Genomic DNA, 19,281 nt, shown 5'->3' with positions numbered 1-19,281 from the left:
AGTCCCAACAGTCCCTCCTCTGTTATTGGGGTTCAGTAACGTCAGCTGTTCCCCTGCTGTGTGTGTGGCAATCCCTCCTACCTCCTCCTACCTCCTCCTCCTCCACCTGTCCCTGGGCTCCAACACCGCTAGTTGTTGCCTGGTAGTGCTGTACGCACAGTCCCAACAGTCCCTCCTCTGTTATTGGGGTTCAGTAACGTCAGCTGTTCCCCTGCTGTGTGTGTGGCAATCCCTCCTACCTCCTCCTACCTCCTCCTCCTCCACCTGTCCCTGGGCTCCAACACCGCTAGTTGTTGCCTGGTAGTGCTGTACGCACAGTCCCAACAGTCCCTCCTCTGTTATTGGGGTTCAGTAACGTCAGCTGTTCCCCTGCTGTGTGTGTGGCAATCCCTCCTACCTCCTCCTACCTCCTCCTCCTCCACCTGTCCCTGGGCTCCAACACCGCTAGTTGTTGCCTGGTAGTGCTGTACGCACAGTCCCAACAGTCCCTCCTCTGTTATTGGGGTTCAGTAACGTCAGCTGTTCCCCTGCTGTGTGTGTGGCAATCCCTCCTACCTCCTCCTACCTCCTCCTCCTCCACCTGTCCCTGGGCTCCAACACCGCTAGTTGTTGCCTGGTAGTGCTGTACGCACAGTCCCAACAGTCCCTCCTCTGTTATTGGGGTTCAGTAACGTCAGCTGTTCCCCTGCTGTGTGTGTGGCAATCCCTCCTACCTCCTCCTACCTCCTCCTCCTCCACCTGTCCCTGGGCTCCAACACCGCTAGTTGTTGCCTGGTAGTGCTGTACGCACAGTCCCAACAGTCCCTCCTCTGTTATTGGGGTTCAGTAACGTCAGCTGTTCCCCAGCTGTGTGTGTGGCAATCCCTCCTACCTCCTCCTACCTCCTCCTCCTCCACCTGTCCCTGGGCTCCAACACCGCTAGTTGTTGCCTGGCCTGATAGTGCTGTACGCACAGTTCCAACACATCCCTCCTCTGTTATTGGGGTTCAGTAACGTCAGCTGTTCCCCTGCTGTGTGTGTGGCAATCCCTCCTACCTCCTCCTCCTCCACCTGTCCCTGGGCTCCAACACCGCTAGTTGTTGCCTGGTAGTGCTGTACGCACAGTCCCAACAGTCCCTCCTCTGTTATTGGGGTTCAGTAACGTCAGCTGTTCCCCTGCTGTGTGTGTGGCAATCCCTCCTACCTCCTCCTACCTCCTCCTCCTCCACCTGTCCCTGGGCTCCAACACCGCTAGTTGTTGCCTGGTAGTGCTGTACGCACAGTCCCAACAGTCCCTCCTCTGTTATTGGGGTTCAGTAACGTCAGCTGTTCCCCAGCTGTGTGTGTGGCAATCCCTCCTACCTCCTCCTACCTCCTCCTCCTCCACCTGTCCCTGGGCTCCAACACCGCTAGTTGTTGCCTGGTAGTGCTGTACGCACAGTCCCAACAGTCCCTCCTCTGTTATTGGGGTTCAGTAACGTCAGCTGTTCCCCTGCTGTGTGTGTGGCAATCCCTCCTACCTCCTCCTACCTCCTCCTCCTCCACCTGTCCCTGGGCTCCAACACCGCTAGTTGTTGCCTGGTAGTGCTGTACGCACAGTCCCAACAGTCCCTCCTCTGTTATTGGGGTTCAGTAACGTCAGCTGTTCCCCTGCTGTGTGTGTGGCAATCCCTCCTACCTCCTCCTACCTCCTCCTCCTCCACCTGTCCCTGGGCTCCAACACCGCTAGTTGTTGCCTGGTAGTGCTGTACGCACAGTCCCAACAGTCCCTCCTCTGTTATTGGGGTTCAGTAACGTCAGCTGTTCCCCTGCTGTGTGTGTGGCAATCCCTCCTACCTCCTCCTACCTCCTCCTCCTCCACCTGTCCCTGGGCTCCAACACCGCTAGTTGCCATCCAGAAGTGCTGTCCGCACAGAGCCAAACACCTCGCCAATGTGTTAGTGGGGTTCAGCACCGCCAGCTGTTCCCCTGCTGTGCAGCCGGCAACGTGTACTGCGACCTCCACGCAGGCACAACAAGTTAAATTTAAGGGAACCTGTCCCCCCCCCCCAGGCGTTTGTTACTGAAGGAGCCACCTTGTGCAGCAGTAATGATGCAAAGGGAAAAAGTGCCTCTTTTCGTGGTGCTCCTTGCACATGCTGATCCTAACACTTATGAAAAGTGTCCCCTCCTACCGTGATACCGTCCGGTTGGTGGAACTTTCCTTTGTGATGTGACGCAGCACAGCCGTCATTCTTACCCCCTTGGCGCCGTGCGCCGCCTCCTCAGCATTGTTTGAATCAGTCCCGGAGCCTGCGCTGTTAGGTTAGCCCTTGGCCATGCACACATTTTGCGCTGCCCGTCTTCTGACATCATTTGGTGTCAGGCTGGCTGCGCCTGTGCGGCCGCGCTGGCCGAGAGCCCGCCTCGTACTGTCTTCTGATTTAATCCCACTGAGGGCCAGAGATCCATGGACATGCGCAGTGCATATCTGAACCTCCACCTCTCACTCATCTCCCTACGGCTTATTAAAACTGTGCGGTGTCAGCTGGTCCCTAATAGCATGCCACGGCCGTGACACCGCACAGTCAGAAGAAGCCGTAGGGAGATGAGTGAGAGGTGGAGGTTCAGATATGCACTGCGCATGTCCATGGATCTCAGGCCCCCAGTGGGATTAAATCAGAAGACAGTACGAGGCGGGCTCTCGGCCAGCGCGGCCGCACAGGCGCAGCCAGCCTGACACCAAATGATGTCAGAAGACGGGCAGCGCAAAATGTGTGCATGGCCAAGGGCTAACCTAACAGCGCAGGCTCCGGGACTGATTCAAACAACGCTGAGGAGGCGGCGCACGGCGCCAAGGGGGTGAGAATGACGGCTGTGCTGCGTCACATCACAAAGGAAAGTTCCACCTACCGGACGGTATCACGGTAGGAGGGGACACTTTTTATAAGTGTTAGGTTCAGCATGTGCAAGGACCATAATTAAAAGAGCTAAGTTTACCTTTTCCAGCATTAGTGCTGTACACGATGGCTCTTTCAGCTACAAACGCCTGGGGGGGGGGGGTTAAAGTTTCCCTTTCAACTTGCTCCAGTGCAGGCTTCGTCCAACACTCTGCTCCATCTCCTCCTCCTGCTGACCCCGGGCTCTAACACCGCCAGTTGGGGCCCAGATGTGCTAGCTGCACAGAGCCAAACACCAGCCAATGTGTCAGTGGGGTTCAGCACCGCCAGCTGTTCCCCTGCTGTGTAGCCGGCAACGTGTCCTGCAACAGCCACGCAGACACAAGAACTGAAATTGAAGGAAACCTGTCCCCCCTCCCCCAGGCGTTTTTACGTTTTACAGCCACCTTGTACGACAGTAATGCTGCATGTGTGCAAGGTGGCTCAGAAACTTAATCTCCTTGCCCATGTTGAAGTGAACACGTCTAAAAATGAGTCCTCTGCGACCATTAAAACGTCCCTCAGGTGTGATTTTCCTTTGTATTGACACGCAACAAGCTCCTTGGTAGCGCTGCCCGTCTTCTGGCATCATTGTTTGGCTGGGTGCGCCTCTGCGGCCGCCTTGCCCCACACAACGCCCCTCGGTGTCTTATTTATTTGGACTGCGAGGGTGTGATTGATGGGCATGAACGGTGCATTTCTTCGCCTGTCCCTCATCTCCTTCCGCCTTCCTCAGACTGTGCGGCTTCATGGCCGCGGCATGCGATAAGGGATCAGCTGACGCCGCACAGTCTGAAGCGGGTGTAAGGACCCGAGTGTGAGAGGCGAACATATGTACTGCGCCAGGCCATGAATCCCAGCCCCGCAGTGTTTAACAATGTTAACACACTGGGGGGCTGGGATGCATGGTCATCGCAAACCGCAACAGCCGACATAACATGATGTCAGAGGATGGTCAGCGCTAACAGCCCAAGGCCAAGGGATAACACAAAAGCGCAGACTCCTGTGCAACAAATAACGATGCTCAGGAGGCAGCGCAAAGCACCAAGGTGGCATTTTTGCCAGCTGTACTGCGTCTCTTTATGAAGGGAACTCACGCCTCAAAATCAGTTTGACTGTGTAAGGGCCTAAATGTTATACGTGTTCCTTTCAGCGTGTGCAAGGAGCAAAATTAAAAGAGCAACCTTTGACTTGTGCAGCACTACTGCTGCATAAGCTGTGGCTCTTCTACTTTGTAACCCCTGAGGGGGGGTTAAAGGTTACCTTTGAAATTGGTTCAAGTAGGCTTCGGCCTACACTCTGCTCCCCCTGCAGAGCACGGGCTCCAACACCGCCAGTTGGGGCCCGGTACTGCTAGCTGCACAGAGCCAAACACCAGCCAATGTGTCAGTGGGGTTCAGCACCGCCAGCTGTTTCCCTGCTGTGCAGCCGGCAACGTGTCCTGCAACAGCCACGCAGGCACAACAGACCCAAAGCTGCCGCCAGTGCAGGCTTCGGCCTACACTCTGCTCCATCTCCTCCTCCTGCTGACCCCGGGCTCTAACACCGCCAGTTGGGGCCCGGTACTGCTAGCTGCACAGAGAAAAACACCAGCCAATGTGTCAGTGGGGTTCAGCACCGCCAGCTGTTCCCCTGCTGTGCAGCCGGCATCGTGTCCTGCAAAAGCCACGCAGACACAAGAACTGAAATTGAAGGGAACCTGTCCCCCCTCCCCCAGGCGTTTGTACGTTTTTAAGGCCACCTTGTACAGCGGTAATGCTGCATGTGTGCAAGGTGGCTCATAAATGTATTCTCCTCGCACATGTGGAACTGAAAACACGTCTGAAATGTGTCCTCTGTGTGACCATTTAACCGTCCCGGGGGTGTGACTTTCCTTTGTAATGACACGCTGCAACCCCCTTGGTAGCGCTGCCCGTCTTCTGGCATCATTGTTTGGCTGCCTGCGCCTCTGCGGCCGCCCTGACCCACACAAAGCCCCTCGGTGTCTTATTTCTTGGGACTGCGAGGGTGTGATTGATGGGCATGAGCAGTGCATCAGTTCGCCTGTCCCTCATCTCCTTCCGCCTTCTTCAGACTGTGCGGCTTCATGGCCGTGGCATGCGATAAGGGATCAGCTGACGCCGCACAGTCTGAAGCGGGTGTAAGGACCCGAGTGTGAGAGGCGAACATATGTGCTGCGCCAGGCCATGAATCCCAGCCCCGCAGTGTTTTAACAATGTTAAGACACTGCGGGGCTGGGATTCATGGTCATCGCGAACCGCACCGGCCGACATTAAATGATGTCAGAAGATGGGCATCGCTAACAGCGCTAGGCCAGGGGATAACACGACAGCGCAGACTCCTGTACAGCAAATAACAACGCTCAGGAGGCTGCACCCAGCACCAAGGTGGGATTCTTGACATCTGTGCTGCGTCTCATTACAAAGGGAACTCGAGCCTCCAACACAGTTTGACTGTATAAAGGGCTAAATGTTATACGTGTTTCATTCAGCGTGTGCAAGGAGCAAAATTAAAAGAGCAACCTTTGACTTGTGCAGCACTACTGCTGCATAAGCTGTGGCTCTTCTACTTTGTAACCCCTGAGGGGGGGTTAAAGGTTACCTTTGAAATTGGTTCAGTTAGGCTTCGGCCTACACTCTGCTCCCCCTGCAGAGCCCGGGCTCCAACACCGCCAGTTGGGGCCCGGTACTGCTAGCTGCACAGAGAAAAACACCAGCCAATGTGTCAGTGGGGTTCAGCACCGCCAGCTGTTCCCCTGCTGTGCAGCCGGCAACGTGTCCTGCAACAGCCACGCAGGCACAACAGACCCAAAGCTGCCGCCAGTGCAGGCTTCGGCCTACACTCTGCTCCATCTCCTCCTCCTGCTGACCCCGGGCTCTAACACCGCCAGTTGGGGCCCGGTACTGCTAGCTGCACAGAGAAAAACACCAGCCAATGTGTCAGTGGGGTTCAGCACCGCCAGCTGTTCCCCTGCTGTGCAGCCGGCATCGTGTCCTGCAAAAGCCACGCAGACACAAGAACTGAAATTGAAGGGAACCTGTACCCCCTCCCCCAGGCGTTTGTACGTTTTTAAGGCCACCTTGTACAGCGGTAATGCTGCATGTGTGCAAGGTGGCTCATAAACGTATTCTCCTCGCACATGTGGAACTGAAAACACGTCTGAAATGTGTCCTCTGTGTGACCATTTAACCGTCCCGGGGGTGTGACTTTCCTTTGTAATGACACGCTGCAACCCCCTTGGTAGCGCTGCCCGTCTTCTGGCATCATTGTTTGGCTGCCTGCGCCTCTGCGGCCGCCCTGACCCACACAACGCCCCTCGGTGTCTTATTTCTTGGGACTGCGAGGGTGTGATTGATGGGCATGAGCAGTGCATCAGTTCGCCTGTCCCTCATCTCCTTCCGCCTTCTTCAGACTGTGCGGCTTCATGGCCGTGGCATGCGATAAGGGATCAGCTGACGCCGCACAGTCTGCAGCGGGTGTAAGGACCCGAGTGCGAGAGGAGAACATATGTGCTGCGCCAGGCCATGAATCACAGCCCCGCAGTGTTTTAACAATGTTAAGACACCGCGGGGCTGGGATTCATGGTCATCGCGAACCGCAGCGGCCGACATTAAATGAGGTCAGAAGATGGGCAGCGCTAACAGCGCTAGGCCAGGGGATAACACGACAGCGCAGACTCCTGTACAGCAAATAACAACGCTCAGGAGGCTGCACCCAGCACCAAGGTGGGATTCTTGACATCTGTGCTGCGACTCATTACAAAGGGAACTCGCGCCTCCAACACAGTTTGACTGTATAAAGGGCTAAATGTTATACGTGTTTCATTCAGCGTGTGCAAGGAGCAAAATTAAAAGAGCAACCTTTGACTTGTGCAGCACTACTGCTGCATAAGCTGTGGCTCTTCTACTTTGTAACCCCTGAGGGGGGGTTAAAGGTTACCTTTGAAATTGGTTCAAGTAGGCTTCGGCCTACACTCTGCTCCCCCTGCAGAGCACGGGCTCCAACACCGCCAGTTGGGGCCCGGTACTGCTAGCTGCACAGAGCCAAACACCAGCCAATGTGTCAGTGGGGTTCAGCACCACCAGCTGTTCCCCTGCTGTGCAGCCGGCAACGTGTCCTGCAACAGCCACGCAGGCACAACAGACCCAAAGCTGCCGCCAGTGCAGGCTTCGGCCTACACTCTGCTCCATCTCCTCCTCCTGCTGACCCCGGGCTCTAACACCGCCAGTTGGGGCCCGGTACTGCTAGCTGCACAGAGAAAAACACCAGCCAATGTGTCAGTGGGGTTCAGCACCGCCAGCTGTTCCCCTGCTGTGTAGCCGGCAACGTGTCCTGCGACCGCCACGCAGACACAAGAACTGAAATTGAAGGGAACCTGTCCACCCTCCCCCAGGTGTTTCTATGTTTTACAGCCACCTTGTACAGCAGTAATGCTGCATGTGTGCAAGGTGGCTCAGAAACGTATTCTCCTTGCACTCGTGGAACTGAACACGTCTAAAATGTGTCCTCTGTGACCATTAAAACGTCCCTCAGGTGTGATTTTCCTTTGTATTGACACGCAACAAGCTCCTTGGTAACGCTGCCCGTCTTCTGGCATCATTGTTTGGCTGGGTGCGCCTCTGCGGCCGCCTTGCCCCACACAACGCCCCTCGGTGTCTTATTTATTTTGACTGCGAGGGTGTGATTGACGGGCATGAACGGTGCATTTCTTCGCCTGTCCCTCATCTCCTTCCGCCTTCTTCGGACTGTGCGGCTTCATGGCCGTGGCATGCGATAAGGGATCAGCTGACGCCACATAGTCTGAAGCAGGTGTAAGAACCCAAGCGAGAGGCGAACATATGTACTGCGCCAGGCCATGAATCCCAGCCCCGCAGTGTTTTAACTATGTCAAGACACTGCGGGGCTGGGATTCATGGGCATCGCGAACCGCACCGGCCGACATCAAATGATGTCAGAGGACGGGCAGCACTAACAGCGCAAGGCCAAGGGATAACACGACAGCGCAGACTCCTGTGCAACAAATAACGATGCTCAGGAGGCCGCGCAAAGCACCAAGGTGGCATTTTTGACATCTGTGCTGCGTCTCATTACAAAGGGAACTCGCGCCTCCAACACAGTTTGACTGTATAAAGGGCTAAATGTTATACGTGTTTCATTCAGCGTGTGCAAGGAGCAAAATTAAAAGAGCAACCTTTGACTTGTGCAGCACTACTGCTGCATAAGCTGTGGCTCTTCTACTTTGTAACCCCTGAGGGGGGGTTAAAGGTCACCTTTGAAATTGGTTCAAGTAGGCTTCGGCCTACACTCTGCTCCCCCTGCAGAGCCCGGGCTCCAACACCGCCAGTTGGGGCCCGGTACTGCTAGCTGCACAGAGCCAAACACCAGCCAATGTGTCAGTGGGGTTCAGCACCGCCAGCTGTTCCCCTGCTGTGCAGCCGGCAACGTGTCCTGCAACTGCCACGCAGGCACAACAGACCCAAAGCTGCCGCCAGTGCAGGCTTCGGCCTACACTCTGCTCCATCTCCTCCTCCTGCTGACCCCGGGCTCTAACACCGCCAGTTGGGGCCCGGTACTGCTAGCTGCACAGAGAAAAACAACAGCCAATGTGTCAGTGGGGTTCAGCACCGCCAGCTGTTCCCCTGCTGTGCAGCCGGCATCGTGTCCTGCAAAAGCCACGCAGACACTTGCTCTTGTACCTTCTGCTCCCCATCCTGGTTCCAGTACCGTCAGCTGGTTCCGGGCAGAGCCTTTGGCTTAGGTGCCTCCCTCTGGGTATCCGAGTTCCACCAACGTCAGGTGGTCCTTGGTAGTGCTTTCAGGCACGGGTACCTCCTGCTTAGTAACCGGGTTCCAGTAACGTCAGCTGGTCTTCGGTAGTTCCATTGGCTCTTGGACCTTCGGCTACCCATCCGGGTTCCAGCACCGTCAGCTGGTTCTCGGCAGTGTCTTTTGCTCTTGTACCTTCTGGTCCCCATCCTGGTTCCAGTACCGTCAGCTGGTTCCGGGCAGAGCCTTTGGCTTAGGTGCCTCCCTCTGGGTATCCGAGTTCCACCAACGTCAGGTGGTCCTTGGTAGTGCTTTCAGGCACGGGTACCTCCTGCTTAGTAACCGGGTTCCAGTAACGTCAGCTGGTCCTCGGTAGTTCCATTGGCTCTTGGACCTTCGGGTAGCCATCCGAGTTCCAGTTCCATCAGCTGGTTCTCGGCATTTTCTCAGCCTTCTTGTACCTTCTGCTACATTTCCAAGTTCAAGAGACTAAACACGATGACCCGGAAGACCACCCCTAAGATGACGACGACACCAGAGACGACAACCACCGTGATGACGACGACCCTGGAGACGATGACCCTGAAGACCACCCCGATGACGACGACCCCGGAGACGACGACCCTGAAGACCACCCCGATGACGACGACCCCGGAGACGACGACCCTGGAGACGACGACGACCTGGAAGACCGAGAAGCAGAAGAACAAGAGGCTGCAGAACAAAGAGCAGAAGAACATTAAGCATAACACTAAATATCAGAGCAAAAAATATTATCTAAATTATAAGCAGAAGAAGACTAAGCAGTGTATGGGGGTGAGTCCGTTCCTCCTCGTGGTGCCCCTGGATAAAGCCTGATGCTGCAGGCCAAACTGAACGCGGACAAATGTAACTCTTTTGTGACAGGCAGAACGGAAGGTGTAATCTTCAAACTTTTATAGATAACAACTACGGGAATGCCTGTCACAAATAAGAATATGATGAAGAAGTAGAATATGATGAAGATAATAGTAAAATAAAAAGAATATGAACAATGTAACCAAAAAAATAATAGGTAGAAGATGAAGAAGAAGATGAATAAGGTGAAGAAGTTGATGTCAAAGAAGCTGATGATGAGGATAATGAAGAAGAAAGTGTGGGAGAAGTAAAAAAGAAGGTGAAGGGCGTGGAAGTAGTGAAACATCAATATCTGACAAAATAAAAAAAAAATTAACATAGTCAAAATCTTTCTACCGCCGAACGTCATAAAAAAAAAAAAAATCCTGCTATTCTATTACATTGGGCTAAACCTCTGTGCCTTTAATGTCTCCGCCACGTCCCCCAATACATCCTACATTATTCTTAGTTGTTTTCCTTCATGTAGAATGAACCTACAAGTTTATAAAGGGTTTATTTTAATTCCGATATTTTCGTCCCATTGACTTGCATTGGGATCGGGTATCGGTATCGGATTAGATCCGATATTTTGACGGTATCGGCCGATACTTTCCGATACCGATACTTTCCGATATCGGAAAGTATCGCTCAACACTAGTAGAGACATAAAGGCCAGGTACTGACATGATATGATGCTATTATATGATTGACTATACTAAGAATTCTATACTCATAGGCTAGACAGCGTTGATCTATGTTGACTTTTGCCTATCTCAGTTTTATGGCCCTAAACCTGATATTGAGACCTAAGGAACCATGAATGGATGTAGCCCACCTCAAATTATCAAGAAAATCAGCATTGAATAATCCATAGGATAATATTGACTTGAACTTCGCAAAAAACGAGGTACAAAATTTGGACTAATATTATTGGACACAAGGGCTGGACAACTGCTTGAAATGTTAGCACCTCTGTGCTGCGGCACGAAGTGAAGGCATCAGGACAGATGACTAATGCAATGTGAAAGCCTTATTGTGTAAGCAGCTTCCAATCACTTTCTGTTAGCCTTTGCTACAAGGAGACGCTGACTCTTTCCCCTCTGAGCCGTCCAGAATCAGACTCAATGAGCAATGTCACAAAGAACAAGGCATAGGTGACAGAAAGCCCGCAGCCCGTAGTGTTCAAAGATGGAAACCTTAGGGAACGGAACTAAGACTTAAAGTCAATGGAAAACTGGCCCTTTGAACTACTCATTGACACAGAGTACATTCCTTGTAATGTGCATGTTATTGGCAAATTCTGTTTGATGTCACATACACTATAGATGTAGAAGACTAAAAGCCATCATTGAAAGGTTTCTTTCATACATTGGGATTCCTATAGGGAAAAAAAACAATATCGTGAGGTCACACAGAGTCAAAACGGATGCTGGCATGACCACACGATTTTGCGAGAAAGGGTCATTAAGAGCCTATTACTTAATGGCTGCACAATTTTGCAGGAAAACAGCAAAACCATACGGCCATTAACAATCAACTTGAAAACCCCGAGAAACTGCATGACTCCATTGTTTAAAGAGGTTGTCCACTACGTTATATAAAGCCCCCCACCGATTGAAACCTTGTAAAGAAGTATTTTTGTAAATATCTCTACTATCCAAACAATACAATACGTTTCGCTCTATAAAGTCAACCTTTATGCTGCACGAGAGTGCCAAATCCGGTGCTCACTAGGCCCTGCGTGAAGCCATGACGTCACTTGAAAAGTAGACTGTGCTGGAGGCGCTAAAGAGTAAAGATGGAAGAGAAGACCAGAGCCAGAGCAAGGAAGCGAGCTAGAGGAGGGCCGGGTAGAGAGATTATGATCAAGCAAAATGCTTAATTTCAGCAAATTTTGTTAAGTCCAAATTTTTGGTAAGATTCAAGGCGAATTCATTTTCCCTTAAATCGATTTGCTTATCTCACCTAAGTCATCATGAATCACAATGAGTTGATAAATTCAGCCAGGATGGAAATGGGCTGCAAAGGTGTCCCTGTGCACAAAAAGGAAATGCACAATCCCGAAAAATTTGTTGTCAAAAAAGTTCACGGTTCCCGAAAAAACCTAGTTTTACTACCAATCCACAAGTTATTTTGAGCCATGGCGGGTGAGTATTTTTACAAAGTTTTAATTGCAATCTTACAGAAATTAGAATGCCATATAGAAACTAGTGATGGCCGATTTTGCACGGCACTGCTCGATGCTTAGGGTGCTCGATCGAGTAGCGGGCAGTGCCGAGTATCGCGTGTTACTTGAGGGCTCCGATCCCTGTGAGTGAATTATCTGAGCCGGGTGCGGAGAGAGAGAAAAAGAAATGATTGAGTTTGCAATTCACTTCCAAAATGCTCGGTACTCAAATTGGACATGTCCGAACGTCCGATGTACTCAATTCGAGTACCGAGCACTGGAGCCCTTCACTGCTCGATCAACACTAATAGAAACCAAATGGGGCGCATCCCCCTTTGGAACTGATGTATGTCTCATACTAACCCTTGTATTTCTTGCAGAAGAGAGGGTTGGCATATTCCAACAGCCAGACCCCCCTTACTTGTTGCACCAACATGCTGCCATATTACATCCCGACAATCTAATGTGCTTGGTGGTAGTGGTGGCAGACAACTGACTCTGAATTTTTCTTTTGGGGGGTAACAAGGATCCAACTGAGTGAGTGACCTTTGTATAGGATTACAAAATCTAGGCTGAGTTCTCCAAAAACCAAGCCAAGCCTGCTAATATGGAAGTTGTGGTATTGCATCACAGCTGTGTTCATTGAAAAGGGTTCATCTGCAATACCAGACACAACCTGTGGCAGGCGAGGCGCTGTTTATGAAAAAAAGCAGACATGATTTAATGTTCTTGCACAAACCAATTTAAGGGGTACTCAAATCTCATAAAGTGACAGTAGGATCTGCCATATTGGAATCCGATATCTGGAAATAAAGGAACTGTAGCATTACTCCCTCTGTATATTGGTGCCATTGAGTTACATAGGACCAGTTGTAGCTATTGGCCTACCTGCTAAAGATCATCAGTGTGACAGGAAAAACAGTGAAGGGTCCACAATAGGATTATTTTCAGGATCTACTGGGATCATACAAATTGGATGCCCAACTGATAAAGTGGTGAAATTCAATATGCCATCACTGGGAATTCCACTTTAAAGGGAATTTGTCAGCAGGTTTTTGAAATGTAATATGAGAGTAGTATGATGTAGAGGATGAGAACCTGATTTCGGTGATGTGTCACTTACTGGGCTGTGTTTTGCTGTTTCAATAAAATCAGCGTTTTATCAGCAGCAGATTATCATTACAAGACTAGGTGTCTTGTGCCCCTTAGTCAACTAATCTGTGTAACCCCGCCCCCTCCACTGATTAGCAGCTACAGTGTACACAGAAAGCTCCAATCAGTGGTGTGGGCGGGGTTATACACAGCTCAGCATTGGAGCTCTGCTAGATCTGCAGCAGAGAAAACTGTGATTGTATCAAAATGACAGCAAGCAGCCCAGCAAATGATACATCGCTGGAATCAGGGTCTCAGCTCCTATGTCATGCTGCTTTCAGATTCCATAGCAAAAACATGGTGAAAAATTCCCTTTAAAGCAACACATTGAAAAAAAAACATTTTGTTGAGCCTAAAGCTCGACTTATGACAAAGGATTCCATTTTCTCTGTATGTTAGAATCTCTACTACTACTACTATGAATCATTCTCACATTGCCGTCTTTTTTCCCCTGCTCCTTTAAACACACCACTCAAAAGAGCAAAGACGGCTCAGAGCGTTTTCTATTTCCCCTCTTTGGACTTCCCCCATCATTAAATCATGCTTCTGATTTCCTCTAATGAACAACTTACATGACTCTCATAAAAAAGGTTAATTAACGTAGAGTGGATAATTTGTGGAATTTGTAATTCGAGGTAAAGACTGAAGAGGATTTATTTTTTATTTTTTGGAAAAGCCTTCCCATCCATGAATGATCTGTGGGGTCCAGCGTGCATGGAAGGACCGCTGATCTCACCCAGACAACCCCCAAAAATTCAAGCTTGAAGATCTTAATATCCAGTATGATCCTATGAATGATATGTGAATAATCAAAGTGTTCCCCAGCTCATCATTAATAATTATTCATGATCCCAAAGTGAGAAAGATAAGAAAAATGTGGAGGTGCGGAGCAGAGGAATTCTCAGATTGACTAAAAAAACTCTTCAAAAGCACGAAATTACAGTTAGGAAATCTCTGACTTTCCAGTTTCCAGAAATCAACATCATGGAGCTTAGGATTGGTATAGGTATTAGAAAAACAGCAGAAAAATCAGCACTGATATCAGAAAACTATCAGGAAATCAGCACCATGGAAAGCTCAAGATTTGTGTACCTATCAGAAAATCAGCCTTGATATAAAGAAACTATAAGGAATTCAGCATTGATATAAGGAAATTATCAGGAAATCAGCCCCATGGAAAGCTCAAGATTGGTGTAACTATCAGAAAATCAACATTGATATACGGAAACTTTCAGGAAATCAGCATTGACATAAGGAAATTATCAGGAAATCAGCACCATGGAAAGCTTAGGATTGGTGTAGCTAATGGAAATCAGCAGGAGAATCAGCAGTGATATAAGGAACTATCAGGAAATCAGCACCATGGAAAGCTTAGGATTGGTGTAACTATTGGAAATCAGCAGGAGAATCAGCACTGATAGAAGGAAACTATTAGGAAATCAGTACCATGGAAAGCTCAGACTCGATAGATCAGGAAATCAGCAGAAAAAAAATCAGCATTAATTTAAGGAAACTATCAGGAAATCAGAGCCATGGAAAGCTCAGAAATGGTGTAACTAATGGGAAATCAGCAGTGAAAATCAACACTGATATAAGGAAACAATCAGAAAATCAACACCTTTCAAAGCTCAAGATTGATATAACTATCAGAAGATCAGCAGGAAAATTATCATTGATATAAGGAAATTATCAGAAAATCAGCACTGTGGAAATCTCAGCATTGGTAGAACTATTAGAAAATCAGCAGAAAAAAATATCAGCATTGATATAAAGAAAGTATCAGGAAATCAGCACTATGGAAAGCTTAGAAATGGTGTAACTATTGGGAAATTAGCAGGAAAATCAGCATTGATATAAGGAAACAATGAAGAAAACAACACCATGGAAAGCTCACCGGAAAATCAGCACTGATATAAGGAAACTATCAGATAATCAGACCACGGAAAGCTCAGAATTGGTGAAACTATTGGGAAATCAGCAGGAAAATCAGCATTGATATAAGAAACTATCAGGAAGTCAACACCAGGGAAAGTTCAAGATTGGTAGAACTATCAGAAAATGAGCAGGAAAATCAGCACTGATATAAGGATCTATAAGGAAATCAGCACCATGGAAAGCTCAAAATTGATATACCATAACTAGCAGAAAATCAGCAGTGAAATCAGCATTGATATAAGGAAACTATCAGTTAAAAAATAAGGTAATCAGCACCATGGAAGCTCAGTATTGGTATAACTATCAGAAAACCAGCAGGAAAATCATCATTCCTCATAAGTTGTCGCCTATCCACAGCAAGGCTCTGATCACTGGAGGTCTGAATGCTGTGACCACCGCTGTCCTAGGATCCATCGCTCTATTCATTCTGTATGAGACTGGAGGAGACAGACCATGGATAGGTGGAATCTTGAAAAGATGAGAATAACCCTCTAAGTATCAAGCGCATTTTCACCTTAGGGACTGCAGGATTTTTTTTTTCTGTGCATTATATTGTGTATAACTATTTTCTCCTTATAACTATGTCACTATTAAAAAAAAAAAAAAAAAAGGATAAATCAGAAAATGGCAAATTTTCTGTTTTTTATGCTAAATGTATTTCTTTTACAAAATGTTGGTAATACTAAAAAAAATAAAAAACTTGCATTTTTCACATTAGCCTTTGTGGCTCAATTATACCCATACTTCATGTTGTTTACAGAAGTTTCATTATCCTCAGAGGCAGGATTACAATGACATAGCTGATAACACAGTATCCACCAATCACAATAGACGATGTCACTACTCATCTCTTTCTTCTCCATTCAGGATGACAATTGAACACGCTCATTAGATGCTTCAATACAAAAGGTAAGGTCTGAGTTAAACTATTGCTGCTAATGTACATGTAAATTTCCTGAAAGAGCAGGAAGCAAGAGTCTAGAATAACCCCAATGGCCAGTGTGAGAATCGCAAGGTTTCTATATTTTTTTAATGCAGGTATGAAAAATAAAAAAAATACTTAAAATTAAAAATAAATAAAAATTATATATATATATATATATGTATATATATATATATATATATATATATATATATATATATATATATATATATATATTTTAAATGCAAGAATGCAGAAAAAAAAAGATAAACCGTCTTACTAACAATAATCACAAAGCTCATATCCGACACTTATTCTCACCTGTAGGATACCTTTATGTTTTAACTCCAGTACGTGCAGAGTGTAGTTTGTCCGTCGACCCTTTTCATTAAACTGAACATTTCCGGAGAGCCCCTCAAGTCGAACCTTACGAAAAGAGATAGTAAATGATAAAAGTGATTGCCTTAGAGCTTTAAAAGAATAATTTAGCAGTGAGTGACATGAGAAAAAAAAAAAATAAAAAAAATATTGCTTACTTGTTAAATCCGCTTTGGCTCCAGGTCTGACGCTTTGGTTCCCCTGCCGGTCTTTATTTTCCTGCTACAATTACCCCCCCCCCACTCATCCTCATTGCGAATGTTTCAACTCAGTGACCTCACCGATCTCATAACCTACATGCCAATATCACAACTAGGACTGGCTGCAGAAGATGATTGGCTGCAGCGGTCCCGTCAATGTGCATCAATTCAAGCAAACAAAGACCAGCGAGGACAACCAGAACATGCAAGATGGAGCAATCGGGGAACCAACATGTGATTATTGCAATCCTACGCTGATGATCATATTGATACCGGGAGATGTAATATGTAGACATATTAATAGAAATAGAATTAATTAGCTTTTTTTGTGTTCTGTTCCCCCGACATACCTGTTGTAAAGCTCTCTGTATGTCTATGCCTTGCCCCCACGGAACGGCAGGGTTGGCCAAGCAGTCTCCAGCGTTGCCACGTCGTGAAATGTCTATCCTTTGTTTCCTGAGATTCTGGAAGGCTTCATACATCACACGGACGCCATCATAGGTCAGCGCAGAGGTGTACTATGTACATCAGAAAAGAGTAATGAAAACCAATTATTCTTCAAACACAGGAATTAATGGACATTAACAGGAGTATCACTGGGAAGGATCCAGTTTAGCACAAGACATTTTTCCGAGAAGACTTCTAAATCTCAAACGCTGTAAATCTAATAAAAGAACAAAACCCTTAGGGCAGACCATCAATATGTGATCGGCAGATTTCCACCTGCTAGGAAGCAATATGAAGGCATCTTAGCAGCAGTAACAACCATGGATGTTAGGGATGAGCAGTTCTGGTACCCGACCAAACTCCCAAACTGTAAAACGGACTTCCAAAAGAAGTCCATGTTTGGAGTTCAGGACTGGACACTAAGTGTCAAGTGCAAAACCCAAACTTTACAGATGAGGTTTACTCATCTCTAATGGACGTCCATATGGACAAGATAGTAGAATTCACTGGTGCACAGCCATCTGCTGATTTGGGGGTCCCAAAACTTCAAGAACGATCCTAAGTTTGTTTGTTTCCTGTAATACAGAGTATCAATTCTATTACAAGTCGTAGTGGTACAATATGGGTTTTTCATTACCTAGAGCCTGTTTTCTCTGCCCTCCCTGAAACTCCAGATAGTTTCCCCCTCTACACAATTTGTAGATTTGTGCACAACTCACTTCATCACACTGCTGCTATGTCTAACACTAAACAGTAAGGGGGAGAGTCTTCAGAACCAGAATCTCTAACAGATATGTTTATTTTTTGCGGATCACTCAGCTAGATAAAGGACTTAGGCTACGTTCACATTTGCGTTGTGCGCCGCAGCGTCGGCGACGCAACGCACAACGCAAACAAAACCGCAACAAAACGTTTTGCGATGCATGCGTCCTTTTTGGCCGAAAGTTGGACGCAAAAAAAATGCAACTTGTTGCGTTCTCTGCGCCCAACGCTTGTGGCCATGCGTCGCAAAACGCAGCACAACGCATGTCCACGCGCCCCCATGTTAAATATAGGGGCGCATGACGCATGCGGCGACGCTGCGGCGTCCGACGCTAATGTGAACGTAGACATAATACAGATACTCTGTCCAGCCACTAAGATTAGAGTGCAGTGATGACTAGTATGAAGTATGACAGTATGGGTGTGTGCTGACCAGATGGACTTATCAGCTACCTACCCTAGCCAATTGGAAAGCACCACATCATACTAAAGCTTCCAGCTTACTGCTGGAAGCTGCCAGATGTGCCTTGTTTCCACTGGTTTAGTCTTGTCTCTTCAGATCCTATGTAATGTATTTGTTTCCTGTTTTGACCTCAACTTGATTTACTGACTGTTTACTGTTTTCTAATTTTTTACTTTTCCTGCCCTCTTGGTTCTGACCCGGCTACTTGACCATTCCTGCCTGCCTGCATCACCGGAAAGGAGTTTATTCCATTATGCCAGACCAGGGGCCCTTTTTTAAGTCCAGCTCACTGTACAGGGGTTGAAGGGTAAAAGTCAGGGTATCCCCTGGGATCTGGTCAGCAGAGTGACTTCCCTTAAACCTGTCTGTTTTAGCCATGTTAGAGCTGCCAAGCGACCACTGACCAGGCCCCATTACAGGATGTTAACACCATCACAGTGTGAAGAGCTTACAAATACTTTACATTATGTGGATGCAAAACAAAATTCTTTCAAACACACTTGGGCACCCATGGGATCTGGTCAGCAGAGTGACTTGCCTAAACCTGTCTGTTTTAGCCATTTTTGAGCTGCCAAGCGACCACTGACCAAGCCCCATTACAGGATGTTAACACCATCACACTGTGAAGAGCTTACAAATACTTTACATTATGTGGATGCAACAAAAAAATCCTTGCAAACAAACTTGGGCACCACTGGCGGCTAGAGTAGGACACATTATGCTCAGTAATTATCTAAGTGACCTTCTGTATCTCCAGGTGGACAAACTTCTTGTCTTTGATCTTGAAATGGGAATAGGAACCATTAACCTCTATAGACTTAAAAGAAAAAAGTCAAATTACATGGTTCAACGTGATTAAAATTCTCAGAAAAGTCTGTGCACATGACATAATTTCCATAAACTTGGCAACTCACTAAGTTAGAAAAACAGGATGAAATATTTAAATATTGGGGGAAGTCAACATTTAAATCCATCTGATAAAGAACAGGACAGATGAACCTAGAATATTTCTTTTTCTCTTCTTCCATTCCCTTTTTATGACTACCGGGCCGATTCCCCTCAACAGCTGTCAAAGGATGTCGCTATAGTATGTATACCCTTGCCTCTAAGTTTGTATATATTGCACATGGACCTGGCCACTCAACTTAAGAAGAGGTCAATGGACCTTGAAATCCGTCAGCAAAACCTACTTTCCAGCTTAAGCCATAAAGGTCCGATAAAGGCATTTCTTACAAGGGTCACCTAGGTAAGTCCTACCACTTACAACACAGACAAGAGGTCCTTATTTTTTCTAACATTTTCAAAGGTTTATTTTA

General features: G+C 47.7%; 1 protein-coding gene across 4 annotated transcripts in view; it reads right to left on the bottom strand.

Annotated features, from left to right (window-relative positions):
• The window catches only part of GRIA1 (glutamate ionotropic receptor AMPA type subunit 1), a 325,697-nt gene that overhangs the window by 99,927 nt on the left and 206,489 nt on the right, over nucleotides 1-19,281 (bottom strand). For all 4 annotated transcript variants that reach the window (XM_077266385.1, XM_077266386.1, XM_077266387.1 and 1 more), the window contains exons 7-8: nucleotides 16,644-16,811; nucleotides 16,037-16,141 (exon numbers count right to left, since the gene is read on the bottom strand). In XM_077266385.1, the coding sequence (XP_077122500.1) occupies nucleotides 16,037-16,141; nucleotides 16,644-16,811 (273 nt within the window). The remainder of the gene's footprint in view (nucleotides 1-16,036; nucleotides 16,142-16,643; nucleotides 16,812-19,281) is intronic.

Source organism: Ranitomeya variabilis, chromosome 5, assembly GCF_051348905.1.
Source record: "Ranitomeya variabilis isolate aRanVar5 chromosome 5, aRanVar5.hap1, whole genome shotgun sequence".
Classification (NCBI taxonomy): domain Eukaryota; kingdom Metazoa; phylum Chordata; class Amphibia; order Anura; family Dendrobatidae; genus Ranitomeya; species Ranitomeya variabilis.
The sequence above is the reverse complement of the archived record's forward strand: the minus strand, read 5'-3'. Positions and strand labels throughout refer to the sequence as shown.